This window comes from Gorilla gorilla, chromosome 16, assembly GCF_029281585.2.
Source record: "Gorilla gorilla gorilla isolate KB3781 chromosome 16, NHGRI_mGorGor1-v2.1_pri, whole genome shotgun sequence".
Lineage (NCBI taxonomy): Eukaryota > Metazoa > Chordata > Mammalia > Primates > Hominidae > Gorilla > Gorilla gorilla.
In genome coordinates, this window is record NC_073240.2 from 34,457,021 (window position 1) to 34,484,057 (window position 27,037).

A 27,037-nucleotide genomic window follows, 5' to 3' on the forward strand; every position below is an offset into this window, starting at 1 on the left:
GGAATAAAATCCTACCTCCTTGCCGGGGCTCATAGACCCTGCCTGATACAGCCCTACCACTCGGGCTCATGGTGTTCTCACCCACGCCACCCTCCTTTCTGTTAATCCGATCCACCCAAGGTCTTCTCCACCTCAGAGCCTTTGCACTTGTTCCTCTGCCTGAAATGCTGTTCCTCCAGATCTTGAGCTCACTGATTTCTCCTTACTCCTCAGAGTTAGCTCGCATGTCAGAGAGGCCTTCCTTGACACCATCTCTAGCAGCCAACCCCTTACCTGAGTGATTTCACATCTCCCTTTTTAAAACCCCATCAGATGTCTCCCAATCAGTAATTAACACCTATTTGTCTGCTAGAATACCTGCTCTGTGACACCAGGGATGCCATATACCTTGTTCATTGCTGAATCCCCAGTACAAAAGCAAGTGCTAATTGTATGGGCTCAGTAAAGATTTGTTAAATGGAGAAGGGCAGGGGAATGAATGTTGTACATAAACACTGCATATATATTGGCTTTTTTCCAGTGTTCAATTACTGTTGAACCTCCAGAGCTCCATATCTCGCCATGTTTTAATTATGGAAAACTGGTTGTATTTCCTCATCAATTTAATGTGGTTGCAGTTGACTTGTGAAAGCTCTATTTCTGATTATAAACCTGTGATCATATGAAGTATCATTTTGAAATAGCTTACTTTCACCTTCTTTTTGCATGGGGAACTTTAGGGTCCAGTCTAACTCTAACCTAACCCATATATGTGAGGCTGACTTTCAGCCAGAATGCTGAATTACAATATTGAAAGACTTCTGCGTGGTAGTAATCAGAGCCTGCCTGCTATTACTGTGAGACCTTTAGTGTCCTTCCCCACTTCGTTGGGAAGTCCCAGTGAGCACTGCAGGAGGTGGGCCAGGGTGTCAGGACTGGGTACTATCAGGAGGATGATACTAAGAAAGACACTGGGATCCCAGTGAGCAAACCCTTGATGCCTATCTGTGCCCATGCAGCCTTGGCTGCCTCCTCACAGTCGCCCCCATATGGCTGCTTCGGGGAAATGCGGTCTCCACAGTGTAACATTTTTAAGTAACCTCGCCAGCCATGTACCATTTGTGATTAATACTCTGATGTTACTTAGTCTTTTCCCCTGAATATTAAAATAAGATTTTAATACTTTGTCCGTATAGTTACGTCATGCTTTCTTTAACTGATGTGTGGATAATCTCCCTCAAGAAGAGTTGAAGTTATCACATTGTAATTTTTATATGATCTTTACAGAGAATAATCCCATTATCACTATTATGTTTTTCAATACTCTAATAATATCTATAGTAATTATTTGCCTATTAGAGTACAGATAAACTTGGTTCTAAAAACCTAGTGGTTCATGTATATAAATGTTTAGGAACTTAGCCGTGATGGGTCAGCTGAGGATCAGCCTTGATGCTCACTTACCCCTCTGCTGTTTTGTTACATACTGGATGATGTTTGCTGTGGTTAACCTGAAGTCATTCACTTCTCAACAAAATTATGTTGACGGTGGGAAGTAGGGATTGATCTTTAATTTTCACTTATTTGGGCTGCACTGTATTTTTTTAACCTCTGTATCTCTGCTATCTTCAAATGACAGAGTACGTTTCCTGATGGGTGGACGTCATGGAGAGTTTAAGTTCCTGCCTCCCTCTGGCTATGCCCCTTGCTATGAAGCCTTACTTCCAAAAGAGAAGATGAGATTGGAGCCTGTCAAAGAATATAAACGTGATGCTGATGGCATTAGAGATCTCTTGGGTACCACCCAGTTCCTCTCCCAAGCCTCTTTCATCCCATGCCCCGTAGACACCAGTCAGGTAGGTTCAAATTGCCCGCAGAAGGCAACCAATATAGATGAAGCAATAGAGTTAAATACTTCTTTCTTTCTTGTTTTTGAACCTTTCTTAATATACATGCTCCAGAATTGTTGTGTAATGTGAACAACTATTACTCCTCACATTTTCACCATGTGCGTCAGTTGGGTCTTTAAGGATTTCTCAATCAGTGAACATGTTGAGCACCTGCTACGTGTGTTATATTCTGTGAAGGATAGACAGAAATATTTATTGTCTGGGAATTCTCAACCAAGTTAAAGATGTAAGAAGCAAATGTATTATTTTTTTAAAAGGCCGAATGTAATAAATGCAAAATGGACAGTATGCACCAGTAAATACTAGAGAAATCCTTTAGGCTAGAATGTTTCTAGAAGTCTGTGTGGTAAGGGTGGAATTCAGTTAGAGCCTTTAAAAAGCTTAAATAGGGAGGGTCTCCAGGGGTGATATAAAAGAAATGGTATAAATAAGGGCCTAGAAGTAAAAACACAAAGTAGAAGTATAGACAGGTGGCAATGCATATTCTCATATGGCTGGGCTCTGGGAAGAGGGAGGAGCAAGTAGGAGAAGAGTTGGAAAATAAAAGGGAGAGAAATGGAATAGCGTGAAGGGCTTTGGAAATGCTGATAAATGGATATTTTTTTTCCCCTCCAGGGTCTGTAATTTGAGAGAGACACATTCACATGGTATTACAAGGGGCATGCAAGAGCTTTCAGCATTTTCTACATAGCAGGGCTATTTGAATCACTATTCTAGGTGTTATAGAAAATAAATGAAAAGAGACCATGCCTCTAAGGCACTCTTACTAACTTGGGGTTAATAATTTCCCCAATATAGCTCTTTTAGCCTAGAGACTTTCTCTAGCATGCATTTTTCCCATAATATTTGTATGACCCTATTACATTCATCCATGTGTATGTGTTCATGAATCTGCTTCTTACCTCCTGTGGCTAATGACTATGTATTAGTCCATTTTCATACTGCTGTAAAGAACTACCTGAGACTGGGTAATTTATAAAGAAAAGAGGTTTAGTTGACTCACAGTTCTGCATGGCTGGGGAGGCCTCAGGAAACTTACAATCATGGCGGAAGGTGAAGGAGAAGCAAGCACGTCTTCACAAGGCAGCAGGAGAGAGAGAGCGAATGGGAAGTGCCACACTTTTAAGCCATCAGATCTTATGAGAACTCTATTATGAGGACAGCAAGGGGGAAGGCTGCCCCTATGATCAAATCACTTCCCAACAGGCCCTTTCCCCGACATGTGGGAATTACAATTCGAGATGATATTTGGGTGGGGACACAGAGCCAAACTATATCACTTTTGATATCATTTCAGTATTTCTCTGCCTGCTTCACAGAGTACCTTAATGGGGAATGAGAATGTTGATAGGAAATTGAGAGGGGGTTGTGAGCTAGAGGTGATTCTAAGAATTAGATCATCTGGGTCCTGTGTATTCTATATGTCAGGGAGGAAAAACTTTTCTTCTACCCTCCTAGGTTCTGTTTTTGGGGTCCTTGAATTAAACTCATATGGACAGATTAGCAAGAGAAAAAAACATTTTAATCACCTGGTATGGAGTTCACAAAGAAATGTGGCTCAGGGAGGAAGTTAGAATTTGGAGCTTATATACCATCTTAATAGGGAAAGGAGAAGGGGAGAAGGGCACTTCTGGGAAAATAAGTGTCTTTGGTGAAAAATAAATGATTCCTAAGGAGAACAGATAGGAGATACGACAGTTCTGTGATAGAGCCTGTTTAGGTGTGATGCTGACCTTTCTCTGGTGGTAGAAGTCAATCTCCCCTGGGAAAAAAATTGTTGAATTCTTTTGGGGGGCTCTTTTTTTAGGCAGATAAGAGGAGTCCAGAAAAAGCCCCATCCTGTATCATTTGTTTTTCAAAGTCTTCAGCTCAAAATAATCCTTATACCACTGTGGCATTTTCTGGACTCCTTCATAGACAAGAAGCTTGAAGGCCAAGGCCTGAAGGAGCTTATCCATGGATGCAGGGCTGCTGGTGCCCAAGCAGGCAGAGAGTAGAAGCATGAGTGTGACTCCTGTCTGGGCTGCCTCTCCTGACTTAAGTAATCAGAAACATGTGTGTTAGATAGGGTTTTCTAGAAGATGCTGGCCTCAACAAGGGTTCCAAAGAATGAGGTAAAGTTTTGATTGGGAAGACTTGTTGAATGGCTTTGACCAAAATGCTGATAGTTATATAGACAATAAGGTCTAGTCTGAGGTGGCCTCAGATGGAGATAGAGGAACTTGTTGGGAACTGTAGTAAAGGTCGCTCCTTCTACGCAAAGAGACTGGCGGCATTTTGGAACTTTGAATTTGAAAGAAATGATTTAGGGTATCTGGGGGAAGAAATTTCTAAGCAGCAAAGCATTCAAGAGGAAGCAGAGCATAAAAGTTTGAAAAATTTGTAGCCTAACGATGCAATAGAAAAGAAAAACCCGTTTTCTGGGAGAAATTCAAGCCCACTGCAGAAATTTGCATATATAACAAGGAGCCGAATGTTAATCACCAAGGCAATGGGGAAAATGTCTCCAAGGCATGTCATTGACCTTTGCAGTAGCCCCTCCCAGAGGCCTAGAAGGAAAAAATGATTTTCTGGGCCAGGCCCAGGGCCCCCTTGCTTTGTGCAGCCTAGGAACTTGGTGCCCTGTGACCCAGCCACTTCACTCCAGCTATGGCTAAAAGGGGCCAAGGTACAGCTCAGGCCATGGCTTCAGAGGGTGCAAGCCCCAGGCCTTGGTAGATTCCACGTGGTGTTGAGCCTGTGAGTGCACAGAAGTCAAGAATTGAGGTTTGGGAACCTCTACCTAGATTTCAGAGGTTGTATGGAAACACCTGGATGTCCAAGCAGAAGTTTGCTGCAGGGATGGGGTCCTCATGGAGAACTTCTACTAGGGTGGTGTGGAAGGGAAATGTGGGATTGAAGCCCCCACACAGAGTCCCCACTGGAACACTGCCTAGTGGAGCTGTGAGAAGAGGGCCACCATCCTCCAGACTCTAGAATAGTAGATCCACCAGCAGCTTGCACCATGCACCTGGAAAAGCCATAGACACTCGAGCATGCAGGTCCTCCTGAAATGGATGGTTAGTTCTCAGCTCCAGCTGACAGACGCCAGGCAAAAGTGTGGGTCCCGTGTTAGCCATCTTCTAAGTTGTCAAAAGAAACGAGAAATCTAGAATTTTGTATGAAGTCTCCCATTTCTTAGGGATTGTCAACCAATAAACATGAAAATAATAATACTAAAAAATCTGAGAGGAAACAAAACTTAGGCTCCCAGTTTGTGACCTCTGTGATGAGATAGGAGCAAAACACCAGGAAAATACAGAGGAACTCTCCCTTTAGGTAATCAGGGGAGACTTCTCAAAGGTGATGACATTTGAACTAAATGCAGGAGGATAAACGTTGAAGGTATTTGCCAGGTGCTGAGGAAGGGGGGTGTGTGGTGGAGGGTGTGTGTGATGTGTATGGTGGGGAGTATTAATAAGGGTTAAGGTTGCATATGCAAGGGCACAGAACTGTGAAACAGTGTGGTCTTTTGGGAGAATTTCAAGAAGTTTGAAAAGGATGTGTTTATAGAGACTGTGATGAGAACTAAAGGAGAGCACTGTGTATGTGGTTAATACATCTAGTCTTAGTGTCAAGGAACACTTGGGTGACACTAGAGAGTGTTTTGACATGATTTTTTGTTGTAGACTTGTCCCACTGGTTGCAGTGTAGAGGATAGATCAGTGGAGAGCTGGGGAGGCCAGTTATAAGGCTCTTGGAATGGTCCAGGGAGAAAATAATGAGGTTGAGTAATGGAGAGAAGGGAATCCCTCAGAAGGACACTTAGGAAATGAACATGGTAGGTTTCATGACTGATTAGATGGGGGAGTAGTGCCAGGGGAAGGATAATAGGATGACTTCCAGGCTTAAAGAGGTAGTGGGGCCATGCAACAAAAAGCGAAAATAAAAACAGGAGGAGAAAAAAGATTTTGAAGGAAAAATAATGAATTCAGCTTTGGGTAACATATTGAGCTCACTTTAATGGAAAAATCCTGTAGGCAGCTGGAACCATGAGTGTAAACTTCAAAAGAGACCATGGTTAGAAGTGGCCTGACTTGGGAGTGATCATCTACTGGGTGAGAGAACATGTAGAGAGGAAATAGGGTGAGGCAAGTATTCACATGTGAAGAACATTCAACACATACACCTACAGAAAAGACTAAGAGGCAATGGTCAGAGAGACAGCAAGGAGCAGAGAGGAAGCCAAGAAAGGAAGAGGGAGGAGGGCTGGGGAGCATGTGGGTCAGGCAGAGTGAGGTCGGATACTGCAGCTCCTCCTGGGTGATGTGCCAATTCAAGTGGGGTGCCCAACTCCTATAGATTTTATGATAGGTTTCAAAACAATCGATTCTTTTCACTTGCTCCTTTTCCTTTAGGTTGTTTTGCCACCTCACCTAGAAAAGATCCGAGACAGACTAGCTGAAAACATCCATGAGCTTTGGGGAATGAATAAAATAGAACTTGGCTGGACTTTCGGCAAGGTATGTGTCTCAGGGCCAGGTTAGGGTGGAGAGTGGGATTGCCTTGTTGCCTGGAACCGTTCTTCCTGCTGCATGCCTAGTTTTCATTGCATTCACTAGTTAGGAACACTGAGGAGACCAGGTCTTCACAGACAGAACCAGAAGTGTCTCCCCTTTCTTAATCCCAAATACTGGTTTATTTTATTCGGGATATAGCATTGTTTCTCAGCACTTGCTTCAGAATACTCACATCTCTCGTTCAGAAAAAAAGCTGTCATCTCTGTATGGATAGTGAAAAGTGGCTGATTCATTGTTTTGAATCAGAACTTGTTTAATATGGTTTTCAGATGTGTCACTAAGATTAATGGACACTCAGAGGAGGATGGGGAATCTTTCACTAGAAATCATTTTTCAGAGAGAATGTAAATTGACTGTTCCATGATTTGTGTAAGGTCATGTCTGAAGGCAGAAGGATAGGTGAGTTCTGAAGCTTCCTATAACGCCGACTCTCTCAAATAACACACATTCTAGCTGAGTTACTGACAGGGTCTCTGCACTCCCACACTTGTGTATTTATATAGCTACCATAAAATATTCTCACATGAGGATGGCTTCACCATTGAACTCCTAATATCTAGCTCAGGGTCTGTCATGTAGTACAGGCATTCAACAAATGTTTGTTGAAAGAATGAATTACTTAATGTCTAGAAGTGTACTGTCTAATACAGAGGCCCGAGTCACATGTACTTGAAGTGTGACTAGTTTGGATTGAGATGTACTAAAAGTGTAAAATAGTCACCAGATTTTGAAGATTAGTGTGGGGAAAAAGTAAAATATCTCATAATTTCTTATATTGATTACTTGTTAAAATGATTATTTTGCATTTGTTAGGTTAAATAAAACACATTAATTTCAACTTTTCTTTTTGATTTTCTAATGTGGCTACTAGAAAATTTGAAATTACAAATGTGCTTCACGTTTGTGGCTGACTTTTGGTTCTATTGCACAACACTGGTCCAGATTCTGTAGCCTGTCCTATGCTGAAGAATGTTCCTCTTCAGAAATGTTATGGTTACATGAATTTTGGAGGAACAAGAGCATGGCTGCCACATGTAGCACTGCTTCTTTCGGAAAGTATGTTCGAAATGCAGATGCCTGTCTAGAAATAAATCCACGGAGCACAAACCACTGGCAACTTGGAGACTGTGTGTCTCATTTACTAGAGAGATCATCTGTTTGCCGATTAGCAAGTTGCTGTCTTTCTCTTGCCTGATATGGATTGCCTGGGCCATGTTTCAAAGTATGTTCTGTTCTGTTTTCCCATGCAGTGCCAGCTGTCAAAACTTAAATCACATTCTTTCTTATGTCACCACCTAGATACGAGATGACAATAAAAGACAACACCCTTGCCTTGTGGAGTTTTCAAAGCTCCCCGAAACTGAGAAGAATTATAACCTGCAAATGTCAACTGAAACCTTAAAGTGAGTATTTAATTGAGCTGAAGTTTTACAAACAATGAATAGATGATTTAATGCATTATAACTAAACTGCAAAGATATGTCTCTTGCCTGAAAACATGGCACATTCTGATAAATTAGAGGAGATGATGATGAATCATGTCACAAGAGGATTTAGCATAACCATCCACCATTATTATTGACTATATTTCTTAAACCATTTGCTATTTGCTAGGGACAGGGAAAAAAGTAAGAGGCAGAAAAGAAACTTAGAATCAAAGGACCAAGTACCTCCTGCAGTTCACATTAAATAAAGGAAAAAAAATGAAGCATTTCTAAAACCCATTGGGAAACCTGATCTGATACACTAAAATTCAATTTTAAAATAACTTTGGCTTCTCCGTGATGCTACCCATGGGCCTAATTTAGACTTTCACTTCTCTAGCCTAAATTGTTATCTCCCATTTTTGAATTCTTTGGGGACTTGTTACCTGTTCTCTTGTCTTTGTATTTCCCTGGTCTCTAGTTGTCACTGCAGAACATTTTAACTTTGTGGTTTTGTTGGCATAACGATGCTCCGTAAGGTCCCTTGTCCCACAGGCTTACATGGGATACCTTCAATTACACTGGCACCTCTTGAGGGTATGGCTTTGTACTTCATGGTTTTAAGCACAGCTCATGCCCTTACAGGCATCATGCAGTAAATATTTGCTGACCTGTGGGCTGGATATTAGAATTCTATCTGTTCCATGGAATTAGAAGAGGCATATAATTGTAATGCAAATTTATAAAATAGAAAAATGTCTCCAAGAGGGGCAATTAACACATTTCTCTTTTGTAATCTTATGCTTGCTATCATCTAAATCGGGAGTTGACAAATTATGGCCCATGGGACAATCAGACCAGCTACCTATTTTTGTAAATAGATTGTTATTGTAACAGAGTCAAGCTCATTGGTTTTCATATTGCCTATGGCTGGCTTTGCTCTGTAATCACAGAGTTGTAGCTGTGACAGAGACATATGGCTCACAAAGCCTAAGGCATTTACTCTGTGGCCCCTTACAGAAAAAGTCTACTGACCCCTGGGCTAAATGAATGGCTCTTGTCTGTTTTCAACTCGGATGTGAATTAGGGTTCCTGCTGTTCCTAACACTGCAGTTAACCTTAGTCTTCTCCTTCTGTTGTGTCACAGAACCCTCCTGGCCCTGGGGTGCCACATTGCTCATGTTAACCCAGCTGCTGAGGAGGATCTCAAGAAGGTCAAACTGCCCAAAAAGTAGGTGATTTTTTTAAATGGTTCAAGACTTTAATGCTTCAGCCTGGATTTTTAATCCAGTAGGGTGGTACCAAGACAGACAACAGCCCACATAGTTGCTAGCACCAGCTCAGAAGGGCTCCCCTGTTTCCTAGATGGCACTGAAGCCCTCACATAGAAGCCTGGTGAAGAAGTATTTCAGGGTTTTCCCTCTCTTTGCCCCTTCCACCTGGACCTCACACTAATATTGTTAGTTTTGAGCCAGGAGGTCAGATGGATGCACTGTCTTTGATCTATAAGAATAGCATTCAGCACAAAAGCTTAGAAGTGGTTCCCAGCCATGACAGAGTCACTCCTCTGGCACTGGACCAGCCTTGTAAGTCCTTTGTGGAAGGGGTATCTCTGTCACCATTCGTTTGACCCCCTATATCTGCCTGTGTCCTGCTCTGCCTCTCTCCCACTACATTCAGACACAGTTGCACATTTCTTGTCCTTGCACATTCAAATGCTTGCTCAGCGGCACATCCGCTGGCTCCCTTGCTTGTTTGCTCTCATGCATGCCAGCAGATATGCAGATGGATTCACACACAGGTGTCATCATTACTTAGGAGCCAAGCAGTGCCAGCTTTAATCAAACGTTTATCTTCCCCCTTCTTTCCACTCTCACACACGCAACTCCTAGTACCAAGAAAAGCACATCTGACAGGCTGCAGTGGAGGAACAGGCTGCTGGCCAGAGCTGCTGAGGTCAGGACACAATAGTCAGTGCATCCTGACTCTGCCCAAGGGCAGCATCCTGAAAAGGTGGATGCAGAACTTTATCTTATACCTACCTACAATAGACCCTGCATCTTATGCTGCTCAGAGGTCCTGGATGGATTGAGCCCTGGTCTGTGGTTCATCACTGTTGGATTCTGGCTCTGGCCTAGGCAGTCAATGGCCCTAGGGCCATAGATACCTTTAAACTCATATTCCCACATGGCTATGACAATCTGCTTTCCTAAGGTTTCACTCCGCAGTGTGCCCTAGTCTTCTGCATTTACACGATGTGTCTACGTAGAGCTCTTCCACTTCTTCCCGTTATCAGTCAACTTACAGACATTTGAGGCTGTGACTCTTGGACTGGACAGCTAACTGCTAAGATCACTTTAAGTTCAAAAATACTCTAACATCATTCTTTTTTTAATTCCAAAAGTAAAAGTTTAGCCTTTACTTTTTGACTGAGTGATTATTCTGTGCTGATTTATAAGGAGACATTTGACTCAAGGTCTTGTTCTTGCCAATCTGGTTTTGACTTTTTGTGCTTTTGTAGTGGGATGACAGGCTTCTGGTAATGTTGCAGCATGCTGAACGTGCCCGTTATTTCTAGAGAACAGAAGTAGTTTTTGTAGAAATAAAGATAGTTTGTATTGACCATCTGCTTTTTTCAAGTCTTCTTTGAAATATGTTACATATGTTGGGAAGAAGGATGGTAGATTGGGGGCTTCATCTATAGACTTGAAACAGAGCTGAGCTATTCGTTCAGCCAAAGAGTGGGACCTGTGACTGTAGCCTTATTTGTGTAGCGTTCTTACCATGTGCTCTTGGTCTAAAATCCGGAATGAGAAACTCATGGAGATCTGTTAAAAATGTATACTTTTACATTTACTTGTAGCTATATGATGTCCAATGGCTATAAGCCAGCCCCTTTGGATTTGTCTGATGTGAAGCTGTTACCTCCTCAAGAAATTTTAGTGGATAAGCTTGCAGAAAATGCACACAATGTTTGGGCAAAAGACAGAATAAAACAAGGATGGACCTATGGCATCCAACAGGTAAGAAATTCTGGGTCAGGCATGCTGGAAAACTTAGAAGATATGATCATCCACATGCCGTTTTGCTTTGGTGTCTGTTAGATCAGAAGGAAGAGGTTGCCTTTGCACTCTATCCCTCACACCTCAGTGTGTTCATTATTTATGGAATCGTGGGGCTGGACAGAATTTGTAATAGTCACTTCATAGCTCAGCAGTATTTCTGGGATAGTCCCACGTATCTACTGGTGAGGATGAAATGGAGGGGAAGCTAGCCCAGCACAGCAGCAAACCAGCCTGCCCAAAAGCTTTTGCCTCCTTACTTCAGTCCATTGGGCCAATGATTTCTGGGCAGAGGTCTTGGCCTGAGCAGGAGGCAGCTTGAAAGCCAGAGCACAGCTAGAAATTAGACAGAGTTTAGTCCCAAACCACCTGGCACACCTCTTTCCTTGAGATGGTTTCTCTCATCTTAGTAATCACCAATGGTAGGGTTAGTATCAGGGACGTTCAGGAGTGGCTATGTGCACATTAGTTAATTCATACCGGAGCCACACATCTGGAAGCCAGGAAGAACACAACTATGCAAACTATGGGGGGAGGAGGAGCAGCGGAGTAAAGAGGTTCAAAACAGCATGTTATACATATGAGTTTGGGTGACTTATCACTACAATTGTCCCTATTGTCTTCTTAGTCCCTCCTAAGGAACCGAGAGGGACATTACTACAAATGTGTGTCCTCTGCCATGAAATGAACACACTGTGGCTCTGCCACCTTTTCCGATGTTTCTCCATGAAGGCTGTTAAGCTGTCATGAGGAGGCTATAGCAACTTAAATCATGACATGATCTTCCATAGGGAAATCATTATACAAATCTCCAGCTGCTTTGCCTTGGGAATGGAGGTTTCTAACCAATTCTGTGATGCTTCATTTTATTCACAGACTGGTGTTATTTAAAGTGTTTTTTGTTTTGTTTTGTTTTTTTAATGAGGCAGACTCTCTCTCTGTCGCCCAGGCTGGAGTGCAGTGGCATGACCTCAGCTCACTGCAACCTTCCTCTCCCGGGTTCAAGTGATTCTCCTGCCTCAGCCTCCCGAGTAGCTGGGATTACAGGCATGTGCCACCACATCGAGCTAATTTTTGTATTTTTCATAGAGATGGGGTTTCACCATGTTGGCAGACTGGTCTCAACCTCCTGACCTCAAGTGATCCACCCACCTCGGCCTCCCAAAGTGCTGGGATTACAGGCATGAGTCACCACACCCGGCCAAAAGTGTTTTTTAATGCTAGCTTTGAGCATTAGTAAAATGTTTCCATTTATACTCATTTAATCTGGAGGAGAAGTGGCAAATATGTACATTGCTAAATGTGAAGGCACTGAGGGAAGAGCTAATAGACCTAGAGCAGCCAGAAAGCCAGGACTGTTGCTGGGAATATGTGAATAGGGTGAGCTGTGGTGAAGGTGAAATGTTTTCTTGGCACATTTTTTCTCTGGCTTCACATAGGATTTGAAGAACAAAAGAAATCCCCGTCTGGTGCCATATGCATTACTGGATGAGCGTACCAAGAAGTCAAACAGGGACAGCCTGCGGGAAGCTGTGCGCACTTTTGTTGGTTACGGGTATAACATTGAGCCATCAGACCAAGAACTAGGTAATGAGTTGAGAGTGTTTATTCTGGCCCCAGTTTACTAAACAGGTCCTCTTCTTGAGGCATCCTAACTTCAAATAGGTCTAACTTGTACTATTGGAAATAGTATTGGGGCTGAAGAGCACTAGACTAAATGGTGTGATTTTTTTTTATTATTATCGGGGAGACCATGTTTGATATAAACCATCATCCCATTGACAGATTTTCTGCAATGAACACTTCTATGACTTATTCCCACAACGAATAGGTTATCTTCTAGGGTGGCTGAGCTTTTCAGAATACCTGATCAAAAACCAAGTCACTGTTTTTTTATCTTACTTTCCAAATGTGTGAATATCAGCTTACTTTTAGATCAGGTAATCACATCTGCAAATTAAAAGCTTGTTCAGATTAAAATCTGAACAACAGCTTAAAATTGATGAGCCTGTGTTATTGTCATCCCATGCTGCAGGAGGCACAGTAGGCCACAGGGGCAGAATTGTAAGTCATTAAGGGGATGGTTTTGAAGTCCAATCTGGGTTTATACCTTTGCTCCTCTGTTCATGGGCTCTGTGATGTTGAATAAATGATTTTACCTCTTTGAGCCTGAATTTCTTCATCAGTAAAATGAGGACAATATTAGCTACCTCATAGGATTATTGTGAGGGAAAACTGAGAAGTGGTCTCTAAAGGATCTACTATGAAGCAATCCCTCAGTCGGTGGTAGCTTGTATGGTGATGATGATGACGATCATCATGAACAGAATGCCATATTGGATAGTAGTCGACCTATGGTCAGTCTTAGATGTTCTCATCAAATTCTTTTGAGTAGTGCTACCTAATTATTAAAGGTCTATGTTCTCTCTTTCCCTTCCACACCCTCTGTTCGCCTTCCTTCTCACGATAGCTGACTCGGCTGTGGAGAAGGTCAGCATAGACAAGATCCGATTTTTCCGGGTAGAGCGATCTTATGCAGTGAGATCTGGAAAGTGGTATTTTGAGTTTGAGGTGGTGACTGGAGGAGACATGCGAGTCGGCTGGGCCAGGCCAGGCTGTCGGCCTGATGTTGAGCTGGGGGCTGATGACCAAGCCTTTGTGTTTGAAGGCAACAGGGTGAGTTTATATATCTAGCAAACACCCATCCTCAGACCAAGTTTTCCTTCTCCAAACATTTTTCTGGAAGCTCAAATTACTGGATCTCTGGCTTCAAAGTGAGTGACCACCACCACTGGCTAATGTAGACATTGAATGAGCATCTCCTAATGACTGTTTCTTTGCTCTTCACTCTGTTGAAGGGGAGCACTGTACCCCAAATCCTTTCTACAATCACCTTCGTATCTGCTTTTGCACCCAAGCCCATTGACTCCACTCCAGAGGTGACACAAAGATCACTATGCAGCTAGTATGTCAGGAAATCTTACCAGTTTTCCCTAGAGAGAATCCTGATTATTGCCATAGCTGTGACTAGAAATCAAGAGACTTGGGCTACCTTGTGTGTCTTGGTTTCATTTATAACATAGACCACTCCTCCTTGTTGGTTATCCTTGAGTGTCCCCTAGAAATCATGTAACCACTACTAGTTAGGAGATATCGAAGATACGGTCATTTCTCCAGCTGCTGGGGCTTCTAGAAACTCCATTTCTCTAAGCCCTAGAGTCTTGTTTTCTAGGGCCAGCGTTGGCATCAAGGAAGTGGGTATTTTGGACGTACCTGGCAGCCAGGGGATGTGGTCGGATGTATGATTAACCTGGATGATGCTTCAATGATCTTCACACTGAATGGGGAGCTGCTGATCACCAACAAAGGCTCTGAACTTGCCTTCGCTGACTACGAGATTGAGAATGGTAAATCTAACACCCTCTGCCAACCCCACTCCATGAGGCTGGAGGAAAATATAGGGAGAGCTGAGGGAGCTGCTCTACTTCCTTATTCGGTCTACACTGTCCTTTGCATATTTGAAAACCCTAATGGTGAAGACGATCCCGTAGACTAGCAATTTCAAAGAATTAGGGGAGATAATAGTGATAGTTGGTGTGTGCAGCATACATACACATTCTGAATTCTCAGATAGGTTAACCAAGAAGCTAATTCCCTTGCCTGTGTCTTGGCATTTTAAGATTCTCCAGGTTTCGCAGTATTACAAAGAAAACGCTTATTGTATGTGACTAATGTCCTTGACAGGAGAGAAAAATCAGTGAATTAAATAATTATCCTTTTATTCTGATTTGAATTGTCAGTCTGCATGTTTGTGTAATTGAACTTGATGCTTTGAAGAGAACGATTGAAACACAAAAGTTAGATTTAGCTATTTCCTTGAATGAAATACAATTTATTTTGAAATTCAGACACACTGTGAAACCCAACCAGAGTTGCATTTTTTAATGTCCATGAATAGACCACAGTCAGGGGCACGCTTCCAGCTACACAAAGGAGGAAGTGGAGCTTATTATTTCTTGTCTATATAACTACATTATGTACACAAGACTGTTGGTATATAGGGGAAAGAGTGTATTGCAAGTCAGTAGACTTCTCCTAACAAGCTCATTGGCTCCCAAGGAGTATTTGTTTGACCTCTCTGAGCTTTACTTTCTTCATCTATATCAGAGAATAAAAGGATTGATGAAATAAAATCTAATGTTCTTCCCAGATATAAAATTCAATGGCAGTGACTTAACACCTGCTGTGTGAATGCCCTTATGCCTGGTGCTTTGCCACACTGTTTCCTCCTCACGGACGAGAAGGGCGCTGTGCTGGATCAGGAGACCTGGACGCTCACCTGCCTCTGCTTCTGCCTACCCAGGACATCTTAGTTGACTTTATTTATCCATTTAGGAACTCATTTTTATCTCTGTAGATGATGAGGGCTCCTTGTAGCCCTAAATTTCTGAGACTTTACAGAAAGAAACATTTCCTACCTAGAAAGCTAAAACAATACAACTGCATAGGCAAGAGAGCACAAATACATGAAATTGTGTGTATGTAATATACATGCTCTTTGCAGAGCGTTTTTAGCTTTATAAATGACTTTTGCACTTTTTTTTCAGACACCTATTATTTAAAGTATGCATATCCAACTGTACCTTTCAAGGTGTTTCTTTTTTTTATTATTATTATACTTTAAGTTTTAGGGTACATGTGCACAACGTGCAGGTTTGTTACATATGTATACATGTGCCATGTTGGTGTGCTGCACCCATTAACTCGTCATTTAACATTAGCTATATCTCGTAATGCTATCCCTCCCCCCTCCCCCCATCCCACAACAGGCCCCGGTGTGTGATGTTCCCCTTCCTGTGTTCATATGTTCTCATCCTTTCAAGGTTTTTCTAAGAGCCAAATATTTGGAGAAATAAAAAGCTTACAAGTCCGTTGTATTTTCCTAAAAAGACAAATGACTAAAGTCAAATGGAGTCATGTTTTAATGCCTTCCAAAGAGGTTTAAAATCAAAATTTTAAAGAAATAACTCTGTTCTTGGAGACAGGTGAGAATGATATTGCCAGAAGAAGGAATGGCCTGTGTGCTGGTTCAGAGGCAAAGGAGAGGATTTCTGTGGGTGGACATCAGGGCAGTGTACAAGGACCACCAGGTGCTTTCCAAACACCCACCTCATGCAGTGCCCTCCCTCTGAGGCCAGGAGGAAAACAGCCTAGGAGATTCAGGCACATCTCCAAAGAAAGTTGTTCTCTGGGGTAGAAAGAGTCCAAAAATCAGGGCCTTTTCCAGGCCCTGCTATTGTGTGAAGTGGAAGAGGTTACTTGTCTGTTGAACTCTGAGGAGGAGATGAGAATCTCATATGTTGTGCAGAGTTACAAGAACTTTGTAAAGTCCAAAGCCTTAATATTCAGAGTATGGTCTGCTTGTTAGCAATGAGGAATCTCAGCCCCACCCCAGACCAGAATCAGAATCTGCATTCTGACGAGACACTCTGGTGATTTGCATGCACACTGAAGTATGAGAGCAGTGGTCTAAAGCATATGCAAATGTGAGTAGTAGCAGTATTAAGGAGCTCATTTTTTAGTTGTAAAAAAGACGATAGTAATGCAGAGCAGTAAGTTATCAATGACAAGTGACTAATACAGAATGAAAAGTCTATATGAATGGGATTGAATTGCATGTTACCTAAAGAATACGAGATGTCTATGTGTAAGGAGAAGGCTAGTCCTGACAGGGGATGTAACAAGAGTAGTTCTGTGGCTCCAGGAAGCTATATGAAAGGGTAGAAGATTTGTGTGTGGAATATATGGATGATGAAGCTGGAAAGGTAGATAAGGTGCAGATTATAGGCTCAAATACTGAGACTCAGCCTTTTCGTTCAAGAAACTATTGTCTTCTCTGAGCCAAGCACCCTTGGACTTCACCCTCTAGGAAATGAGGGGCCATTATGGGGTTTGAGCAGAGGAATACTATAGAGGGGAGGGACATTTGAGCATAACCCGGCTTTGAGAGAGCATCTGTATTTAATGAAAGTGATGTCCCATAGGCCTGTTGTGTACAGGGATGTGATTTGACCTTCAGAATAACAAAGTATTATTAGGATGCTGTTTAATGATAGAATTGTACTGTAATGTGTTAGCACATTATACTGTCGTATCATATTGCCCTTTAATAACACAGAGACAAGATAATTGGAAAGCTCTTTCGGTTCTGCAATGCCTTGTGAGTTGGTGGAAGGGTAGTTATAAGGAAGTCGACATGCCATTCTTTGATAACAGTAGCCCCAAGGCCTGGAATAACCACATAGCATCTCTCTTCTCTCTGCGTCAAGTGGAAAGAGGTAGCAATTCTTGCCTTGAGTTGTTAAGAAAAGCATCTGTTGAAAATAAAACATTTTATGCATTGTAGCGCGTACCTCCCCCCACCCCGTAAAGCAAAATGCCCGATGTGCTTATGTTCTTCTGGTCACCAGCATGTCAGCTTTGATTTCAATCATTACCCCAGTGGGAGCTGGGCCATGGGAAGCCTTTTGCCCTTTTGGGGAAGCAGTGGGGACAGATATTGTAGTTCATGGCTGTTTTTACCTCTGGCTTACTTACAAGTTGTCATTTCCATCCTCTTATGCATCATAGATTATATGCCTTTATCTGCTTCATTAGAATTTTCTAATTAATGTTCCCTCCCCTGGTCCCTAGACTGGACCATCACAGCTCTCAGTGTTGTCACCTAGAAGTATCTGAGAGCTCAGAAGCCTCCAAGGCAAACCCTTTGCTATTAGCCTTCTCTTTTCCTCTGTTTAAAGGAAAGGAACATAAAATCCTGAACATCCTGCTAGACCTCAGAGTGCGACATCTGGAAAGGCTTTGGTGTGGTCTCCTGTGCTGCCTCTCTGCCAGGCACTCCCCTGAGGGACATGCTGTCTCTTGCTACAGCTTTGGTGTCTGCAGGGGCAGCCTCCCAGGCTGTTCCTGCCCATTGACCTGTCGGGTTTAACAGATCCCTCATTTCTGTTGGCAGCTTTTCAATAGGCAGAAAATGAAACTTATCTGCAGGAAGTGTCACTGCCATTGCAGGCACACACGCTGGTACCCAGGGTCCCCTGTCATTCTCTCTCCAGATGGATCTTGTGTTTCAGAAAGCGGCTGTGGCAGGGGAGCGTGGCGTGTCATTTCCTTTGTTTTCTACAAGGCTTGTGACCATCTCCCTGTCATCTCCTGTAACTCTGTCTTTGAAAGGCTTACCAGGAAATGGGAAGGAATGGGTATAGCATGTGCTGCTGGATTGAAACTCCCAGAAACACCCCAGGAATGGTCTGAGCGGTCATCTACCTCCCTCTCTCTCAGGTGTCAGCTTTTCCCTTGCTGGTAGCTATTCTCTTTTATGTCTTCCTTTAGTTTAAAATGGATTGAAAGTGGATCTGTCCTTTGGATTTTTGAGAGAGCTGATTTCTTTGCAGTCTCCTGGAATTATAAGATTACCCCCCTGCTCTCCCTCTTCCTAATCAGAAAACCAGTATGAGGCCTTATAATACCAAGTGTATCAGAGCTGGAGGTCCTCTACAAAATGTAAATGCATATATTCTTGCCATTTCTTTCCTGGGACAAGAACTTCTGTATACATCTTGGCTGAAGACTGTGCCTTTTGCACATTTTCTTCTCAAACCTCTTCAGAGTTGTCAGCATAATTATATCTATTAGGATGCATGTAGGGAGGTGGTATTCTTTTCCCTCTTATTATATTTTCTTCTTCTCCAATCTCATTTGAGGCTATGGGTTCATTAAGCTGTGTGCAAAATGGAAATCCTTCTTTATGACAGATGGTAATGCCACATGACCTTGCCCAGTAGGTCCTTTTATCCAGGTGAATTCTAGAGAGCCATGTGGTGAGCTGTGTACAGGTAGCCCTTTTCCTCTATGGGGCCTGGAGCGTGTTGTGGTCATGGGTCTCCATCTGTCTGATCTAGAGACAAACAGGTGAACTCCCTGACACGTTGGAAAATCATTTGAAAAGCAATGTAACTCAAAACAAGTTAGCTTAGACGACAATTAGAAAGCAGGCATCCTGGCTTCAGTCCCCGTTGCTTGCTGTGGACTCCTGCTCAGGCAGCTTTGTTCACATGCTGACTCTGCAGTTTACCAGGTAGCAGATGTTGAGCCCCAGTCCACTTTCTAGGTCTCAGTTTCCTCATCTGTAAAATTGGCGTAATAATGAGATGTATCTGTAGAGCACTAAGCCTGACATTTACAAGGTATTTGGTAAATATTTGCTATTGTGGTTTATCATGCCATGGTTGTTCCCCCTTATCTGTCTTTCATGAAGAGTTATAAAGTTACAAGATTTTTAAATGCCTCAAATAAAGAAGTTTTAGAAATGGAGATACTAGCTAGATCCTCTTAGCCAGGTGGAGGGAGTTGATTAAATGTATCTAGTTATCGAATCGTTTTCTCCAAGAGAAAGCGCTGGTGCTTTATGAGAATTAATCTTTCCTCTCTGTCCTTTCGGATTTTCTCTTTTCTGACTCAAGCCTTAGATTTAGCTTTTCTGCTGCTGTTTTCCAGAGCTGGCCCAGCTGCGTCCACTTAGCCTCCCGGAGGTCCCCAGTACTCTGTGCCTCCCATTGCTCTTGCATCCATGACTTTTGTTACCCTGTCTTTTCCCATGGAGTGTGCAACTCTCCCTATAGAGGGGGCTTCTGCCCCACAGGGACAACACTTTACTCTCTAGTGAATGCAGTCCTCTGTCCCTGGTCATAATTACTGTTTAAATCTGGGGCATTCATCCCCTGAAGACTCACTCCCTCTCACACACTGACTGGCAGCTGGCCTATGACTCGAGGATAAAGGATCTCATCCCATTTTTGTCGCTTGCCCTTCCCGTGACTGTGGTCAAGTCCATTAACTCCTCATGTTCTTAGTTTTAGCCTTATTAAAGTGCTGTCCTCTCTACTGGTGCTTAGGAATGAAGAGGAGCTCAACATCCTTAGAAAAAAAGAAGTCTTATGCAATTATTACCTTTTCCCCCTTACATCGTCAATGCGTCTGTGACTAGGACATTATTTTTATGTCCTGAGGTCATATCTTCATTGTTGCTGCTTCCCACTGAGGCTTTTACCCCTGCTGCTCGATTATTGCACCATCCAGGTTCATGGAGAGTGGAATAGAGAGGTTTTCTTAAGCTGTCCTACTCTGTGCTCACATCAAGGCTGGACTATTTCATGATCTTCATGTTCATGGCTCCAAGATAAACCTATACTGGTGGTTTTCTTGGTCTAGTTACCTCCCTTAGTAGAATAACTAAAATACTGTCTTGAGATTAGGTATGGTTTGCAGCAAACACATTCCCTCCTTTATATTCCATCCCTTGTCCCCATTTCTGTAAGCTCCATGGGATTGGGATAGTTTCTTCTTCCTTCACATCTTGTCGTGGCACGTAGCAAAACCGTCTTTCCCAATGCGGAGCCTAGGAATTTTACTGGCAAGCAATTCTTATTCTACACTGTAATCAGATTTCCAAAGGTTCTTTATTTATAAACATCTCTGTCTATAGAAAGGAGATGGTTTCATCCATCGCAGCCCCTATCACAAAAATACCAGAAGCATAGCAGTGCTCAGGATGTTACATGCACAGGTGCTTGTCCAAGGGACCAGTCCATTGACTGTCCTGAGAGGTAGGGGTCCTAGTCTGTCCTCAGTTGGCAGTGCTGCAAGGAGGCTTTTCCTACAAACATCGCTGCCATTTTGCTAGGACTGCATTGACATTCTCTTTTATTTAGACACGGTATTAAACACGTCTGTATCCTAAGTGAGTTTATAGTTTCTAAAAGCAACCACATAGCTTGCAAAAGATTTACGTTTCACTTATGTAACTTATTATTTACATAGAAACTTCGTGGCTTAGATAATAGTATATAAGCCTCCCATCTAGGAAGAGTGCATCTTGGCCTTGGTGTCTGTGAAAGAAAGTTTTTACTGTTAGATGTAAATGCTCCCAAAATTGGCTTTTAAATGTCCCCTGAAATGACCACTCTTATCCTAGGGAGTGACACCACTTTCTTCTGTAGGGAACTCCAGCCCCTGCCTCATCCAGCAGCCTCAGAACTTCTCTTACCCTTCCAGGCGCTCTCTGCAGCCTCCAGCGGTCCTCCAGCCACCTGCCTGCCTCTCACATCCTCCAAAATCCAACATAATTAGCGCTTTCCCTGTGTTGCTGATTTGTTGGTCCACAATTATGATTTATAAATAGCCCACAAACAAGAACACCAAACAATTTGAACTTCTGCTTTGGTCTGTTTTGAGTGGTAGTTTTTTAATATGATCAAGCTACAGATGTGAGCTTGGAGAGATGATAGCTGTGGGAAGGAAGAGAGGAGCTTTCTCTGGCTCCTGCTTGAAACTCTGCCTTCCTGAGTAGGCGAGGAGGAGAGTGGGCTAGGAAACTGGGTGTTTGTAAATTGCATTTTGTTAACAAGCACAATCATAGTGCTAGCATTTAAAACTTCTTAGAATCCTACTCTCGAAATGTGAAGGACCTCTCATGTCACTGGGGAAGATGCTGGGGTCCAGAAAAGTCGGGCAACTTGCACCAAGTCATCTTTTTTTTATTTTAAATAAATTTTATTTTGTATATTTAAGGTATACAACGTGATGTTATGAAATACATAGAGATAGTAAAAAGGCTACTACAGTGCAGTAAAATAACATATCCATCATCTCACATAGTTACCCATCTTTTTGTTTTTGTGGCAAAAAATCTCACCCAGTTATTCTTTAGGCTCACTGCATTGTTTTGGATAGTATTTAAATTTTCCCAGGGCCTAAGATCAATTTTAACTAAGGGACGGATAAAGAATTTCACTTTTTCTCTTACTGGTTTTGCCTTTCCAGTTGATATTTATTTATATCTTATGAATATTCTTAACTGGATCATTGTTTTTCCCAAGTCATTTTGAACCAAGCTCTCTTATCTTTCCTATGTACCATGGGCAGTGGTGGTCTCCATGTGGCCTCCTGTTGTTGATTTTATGTGCCAGGAAGAAAGAAAGAAAGAACGGGTTGTGTCCCATCTTTCCTACTGGGAGTCAAAGCCCTTAAGGAAGCAAAGATTCAGCTTCCTCAGAGTTTCCTGGGATGGTGCCTTCGGGCTAAAACAGGTCTCTCTAACTCTTCTGCAGGCTTCGTGCCCATCTGCTGTCTGGGGCTATCTCAGATCGGCCGCATGAATCTCGGGACAGATGCCAGTACCTTCAAGTTTTATACCATGTGCGGTCTCCAAGAGGGCTTTGAGCCTTTTGCTGTCAACATGAACAGAGATGTTGCTATGTGGTTCAGCAAGCGCCTCCCGACGTTTGTCAACGTGCCAAAAGATCATCCACACATAGAGGTAATGTTACACAATGTGTGTGGCCCTGGCAGGTCAGGTGGGCCAAGGCCCTAAGCTTGCCCTAAGTCTCCTGTCAACAGGCAGCTGCTTACCTAAGTCCATGCCCTGGCCACTTACCAGCCACCTCCCCGCTGGCCCTCAGAGCTGCAGTTGCAGGCATCTTAATTGGGGCAGCTCAGTGGCATCTTACGAGAGACATCAGCCTTGCACATAAAACCTTACAGATCAACTCTCAACATTTTGGGCCACTGAATTTGCTCTGGATGTTCCTATACTGTATTGTCATAGTAATATAGTATTCGGAGACCTTAAACTTTTCTGCTTTTTTTCTTTTTTTAAGTTCGGGCTGGGTGTGGTGGCTCACACGTGTAATCCCAGCTACTTGGGAGGCTGGGGTGGGAGGATCCCTTGAGCTCGGGAGTTCGAGGCTGCAGTGAGCTATGATCACATCACTGCACTGTAGCCTGGGTGACAGAGAGAGACCTCGTCTCTTGAAACAATTTTTTTTATTAAAAAAAAATTTAAAAGTTCCATACCTATATTCAAGATTGTATATACTGAACATGTATGTTGTTACCCACTCATGACTTGATGTCTTGTAGGACCTATTTAATTTTTTGATGGTGTTGCCAAGATTTTAAGCTGACGTCTGATCATTGATTAATCTATCCCCATCTTCTAGGGGGAGCAGAGAGGAACCAAAGATTGTAAGGAGCCTAACTTTAGTTCTGGCCCTACATCGACTAAGACTTGCCTCTGTTTTGGTTCACAGACCATGGTTTTTGCGTGGTGGATAGGGGGAGAGAGTTGATTAAAAAAAAATGCCAGACAAATCAGCCCCATTGCAGCTTTAGTCAAGGTAGATTCAGTGGTTTGCTGCAACCTCACTGTAAGTTCCTTAACTCATCCTCCCATCTGAATTCAGCAAGCATCAACCTTAATGCCCCACTTTCTTCCTCAGTTAAATAGTAGAGACTTTTCTCTCTCTGATTCCTCCCTAACCATTACTTTAGAAAAGTGACTCTTAAACTGTTGGAGGTCATGAACCCCTAGAGGCCCTCTACTTAGAAAAATAGAATTGAAGTATTCTTATAGGACCCAGGACAAGAACAGTTCCATAGAGAGCAAAGAAGAGGCTCAGATTATAAGAAAATTATTATTGTAAGCCTCAGTTCACTTCCGTTGTATCCCCCCATTTCCCTCTCCACACACAAATTGCAAAAATCAATTTCTGACCTTTTCTCCCCTAACTCTGCCCCCTGCAATGCTTGTGCCTAGGAAATGCTGATTTCCTAGTATTAGGAGGAGGCTCCAGGAGCCTCAGCCTTCAGACCATGACTGTGGCAGAGATGAGAGCTGGGCTGGGTGGGGAGGGTGCCCTCCTCAGGAGCTGGACATCCTTCCTGAGCTTTGGGATTACTTTTGCCCCTTCCCTTAGATGTTCTCAGGCCCAGTGACAAGCATAGTCCTTGGAAAGATTATCTTCTTTAGCCACTTGCCCCCTGACCTAAAAGGTTAGCCTCTGTGGACACTATGCTGTGTCTCCCAGATGCCACCCCCCTCTGGCATTTATTCTCCACCCTTGGCCTTACAGAGAACCCAGTGAGCATGTTTTTAAATCTCTAATTTCCCTAGCCAGGAGCAGATGTGTTTCTTCCTACAGGACAAGGCCAAAGTAATGATGAGAATCATAGTTTGGTTATCACTGGACACAACTTACTTCTATAGTTCACAGAATGCCTTGCCATGTGCGTGTCCACGAGGGAAAAAGGGAGTGGGTCAAGGTCAGGCCCTTTGGTATGTCAAGGTAAGGACTCGTCATGTTTCCAGGTCATGAGGATTGATGGCACCATGGACAGCCCTCCGTGTCTCAAGGTGACCCATAAGACATTTGGCACACAGAATAGCAATGCGGACATGATCTATTGCCGCTTGAGCATGCCTGTCGAGTGCCACTCCTCCTTCAGCCACAGCCCCTGTCTGGACAGTGAAGCTTTCCAGAAAAGGTGAGGGTGAGGCCTCCGGTTCTCAGAGGCACTCACTGTATCTCCTGTAAAGTGGGCTTTCTGCTTTTTACCCTAACTCAGCACAGGAACTCCACTGATAGGGTTCTCTCTGCTTTCAGTCAGGTAAAAAAGAAAATGAGAATGTATGTGCATGCATGTACATGCAAGTACACGTGTGTGTTTGTGCAGTGCATAGTTAAGGTACCAATCATGCTAAGCAGACACATCTGGTGGAAAAGTTTCTGCTCTTCTTGAACTCTGAGCCCCTACCTTCCTTGCTGCCCACAATTCCTGTGTTTTGTGAGTGCATAAGAGGGTGCAATTATTTTTGCTTTTGTGTGCAATTAGAAGTTTCTGGAGGCAGATACTGCCTTCTTTGCCTAACTATGGGCATTGTCCAACTCTGCAGCTGTGTAATTCATGGGCAATGTGACTTCTTTCTTCCTGATCAGGAACATATTCCTTGCTGTCTTTCTTTCCCCTGATGTCTATTTTTAATCATTGATGTATGTCTGCTGCCTGGAGCCGTCTTGTTGGGGTTTCCTCTAGAGTTTTGCTTTCTACCAAGCTTTTAAACAAGCACAGCTGCTTGTGAGAATAGGATAACCTACTCAGAGGTATCCCTACTTATATTATTGCAGTCTTCCATCCTCACTCTCAATTTACCATCTAACTTAGCATCTGGGCTGAGGGATAAGAGTTGGGAGTCACATCCCTGCCTTGTGTTAACAGCTTGCAAATGAATAAGTCCCAAGACTGGTTGCAATCACTTGTGTTTAGGGAGTAGCCAGTTTCCTAAACTTGCGTTGATCATTGAAGGTAGATCAAGTTGCCTGTCGGAACTGTGGGATTCTCAATACAGCTGAATAACTAAAACATGGATTATCTTTCCCCCAGGAAACAGATGCAAGAAATACTCTCTCATACAACAACAGTAAGTAAATGTGCTCAATTATGGTTTTAATTATTTGATTCTTTGTTGTGCCTGGTAATATGCCCCTTACAGCAAAGATCCGCCTAGAGATCCTCTTTAGCTGCCAATTACTCCGTCTTTTAATATCCATCTTGATGCTTCCAGAACACATCTGTGGCATTTCTCAAGTGGGGGAAAGACAGTTATTCAGTGCAAAGCAAAAGCTCTACCTGGAGCTCCTAACTGGGCATCATTGGGTACTTGTTGCCCATTTGCCATCAGGGATCCAACACTGCCTTTCTGATTGAAATGAGCATCAGTTGGAGGGCGCTCAATTAAATCTTTTGGTTTGCCTTTTTTGTGTAAACTTTTGTGAGTCAGCTCCCCCATGTCTCTGTGCAGTGCTAGGAGTGATGTTAAAAGCAATCAAATGAGAAGAAGAGCAAGAAGCCATCGCAGAAGATGGAAGCTACTTTTGGTCCCTAGACAGTAGTCAGAAAGCAACTCCTGATTTTTCTTTCTATCTCTCATTCTTCTTTAGCATCTGGCAAAAAAAAAAAAAAAGCCTATGGAAGAAATGTGTGTCAACCCTTCTGTAAAGTTATCCAACAATCCTGAATTTGTAGGTTAACTCTCATCAGGAGAGTTAAGATTCTTGCTGCAGTGAATCACTCACTTAGTGTGTGGGGGACACTGTGCTCGGCACATTGTTGCTTTCCCATTTAATCTCCATTTAAAATTAATCAGCAAGCCCTGAAATGGATAATATGATGCACAGTATTATGCACAGAGAGGACAAATGATTTGTCCAAAGTCACATGATGAATACCTGGCAGTGTCAAGATTCAAGCCCAGGTTTGTCTAGCCGACCCTTTTTTCTTCCGGTCAAGAAAATTTGACAGACTACAAATAAGAGCCACTTCATTAAGAATGAATCTGCTCAGTTTCATAAGGGAAATGATGAGCTAGTCACCTGCCTCAAAGCTGTAGCTATTGTTGTAATATAGTGATAACCCCATGAATTGTATGAGCCCTGCCAAAAACTGCTGTACTTCTCAATACTGACTGTAGTTGAGTGTGACAGCTACACAGAGCACATTTGGCCATGAGATGAACTCTTTCTTAAGCAACCTCTTTCAAGACTTTCCAGAAAAAAGCACTAGACTTCCCTTTAGAAGGAGAAAGTGTAACGGGGATGCTCTGACCCTTGACCACTCTTTCTCTGAGGGCAGGGACTGTGCCCACTCTCTCCTGCAGCTCAGATCTACCCTGGTGTCCAGGAGAGGGTTAGGGCTCTGTGCTGCCATTCTGAGCATCTGCCACTGCTTCCATCCACAGCATCTCCTGATTTCAGCACCAGTGTCTTCTGGGCAAAGGGTGGTAGATTAGCTTAAGCATTTGCTTTGCCAGATGCTACAGCAAAATAGAAAGGAAAAATTAGGAAGCCAGAATCCCTATTCAGCCTTCCTTCCAGATCTAGTGTCTAGCCTACCTCTACTAGTGTGCACTTTTCCAGAAAAAAAAGGGGGGGGCAAGTGAGCTGCTGTGTTATTTCTGCCTCTTGGGCCCCCTATCTTCAACTGGATGGGGGCTGGGGGCCATTGACTCCCCTCTGCGGTCTCTCCACAGCAGTGCTACTATGCCATCCGCATCTTTGCTGGACAGGATCCATCCTGTGTCTGGGTCGGATGGGTGACTCCAGACTATCACTTGTACAGTGAAAAGTTTGACCTGAATAAAAACTGCACAGTGACTGTCACCCTAGGGGATGAAAGAGGCCGGGTCCATGAAAGGTAAGGGGGCTCCC

General features: G+C 43.1%; 1 protein-coding gene across 2 annotated transcripts in view; it reads left to right on the top strand.

Annotated features, from left to right (window-relative positions):
• RYR3 (ryanodine receptor 3) overlaps window positions 1-27,037 on the top strand; it is a 580,370-nt gene that overhangs the window by 315,117 nt on the left and 238,216 nt on the right. For both annotated transcript variants that reach the window (XM_055363234.2, XM_055363233.2), the window contains exons 20-31: window positions 1,619-1,835; window positions 6,287-6,391; window positions 7,748-7,851; window positions 9,020-9,103; window positions 10,736-10,895; window positions 12,374-12,521; window positions 13,405-13,610; window positions 14,167-14,341; window positions 22,103-22,311; window positions 24,142-24,317; window positions 25,215-25,251; window positions 26,860-27,023. In XM_055363234.2, the coding sequence (XP_055219209.2) occupies window positions 1,619-1,835; window positions 6,287-6,391; window positions 7,748-7,851; window positions 9,020-9,103; window positions 10,736-10,895; window positions 12,374-12,521; window positions 13,405-13,610; window positions 14,167-14,341; window positions 22,103-22,311; window positions 24,142-24,317; window positions 25,215-25,251; window positions 26,860-27,023 (1,785 nt within the window). The remainder of the gene's footprint in view (window positions 1-1,618; window positions 1,836-6,286; window positions 6,392-7,747; window positions 7,852-9,019; window positions 9,104-10,735; window positions 10,896-12,373; window positions 12,522-13,404; window positions 13,611-14,166; window positions 14,342-22,102; window positions 22,312-24,141; window positions 24,318-25,214; window positions 25,252-26,859; window positions 27,024-27,037) is intronic.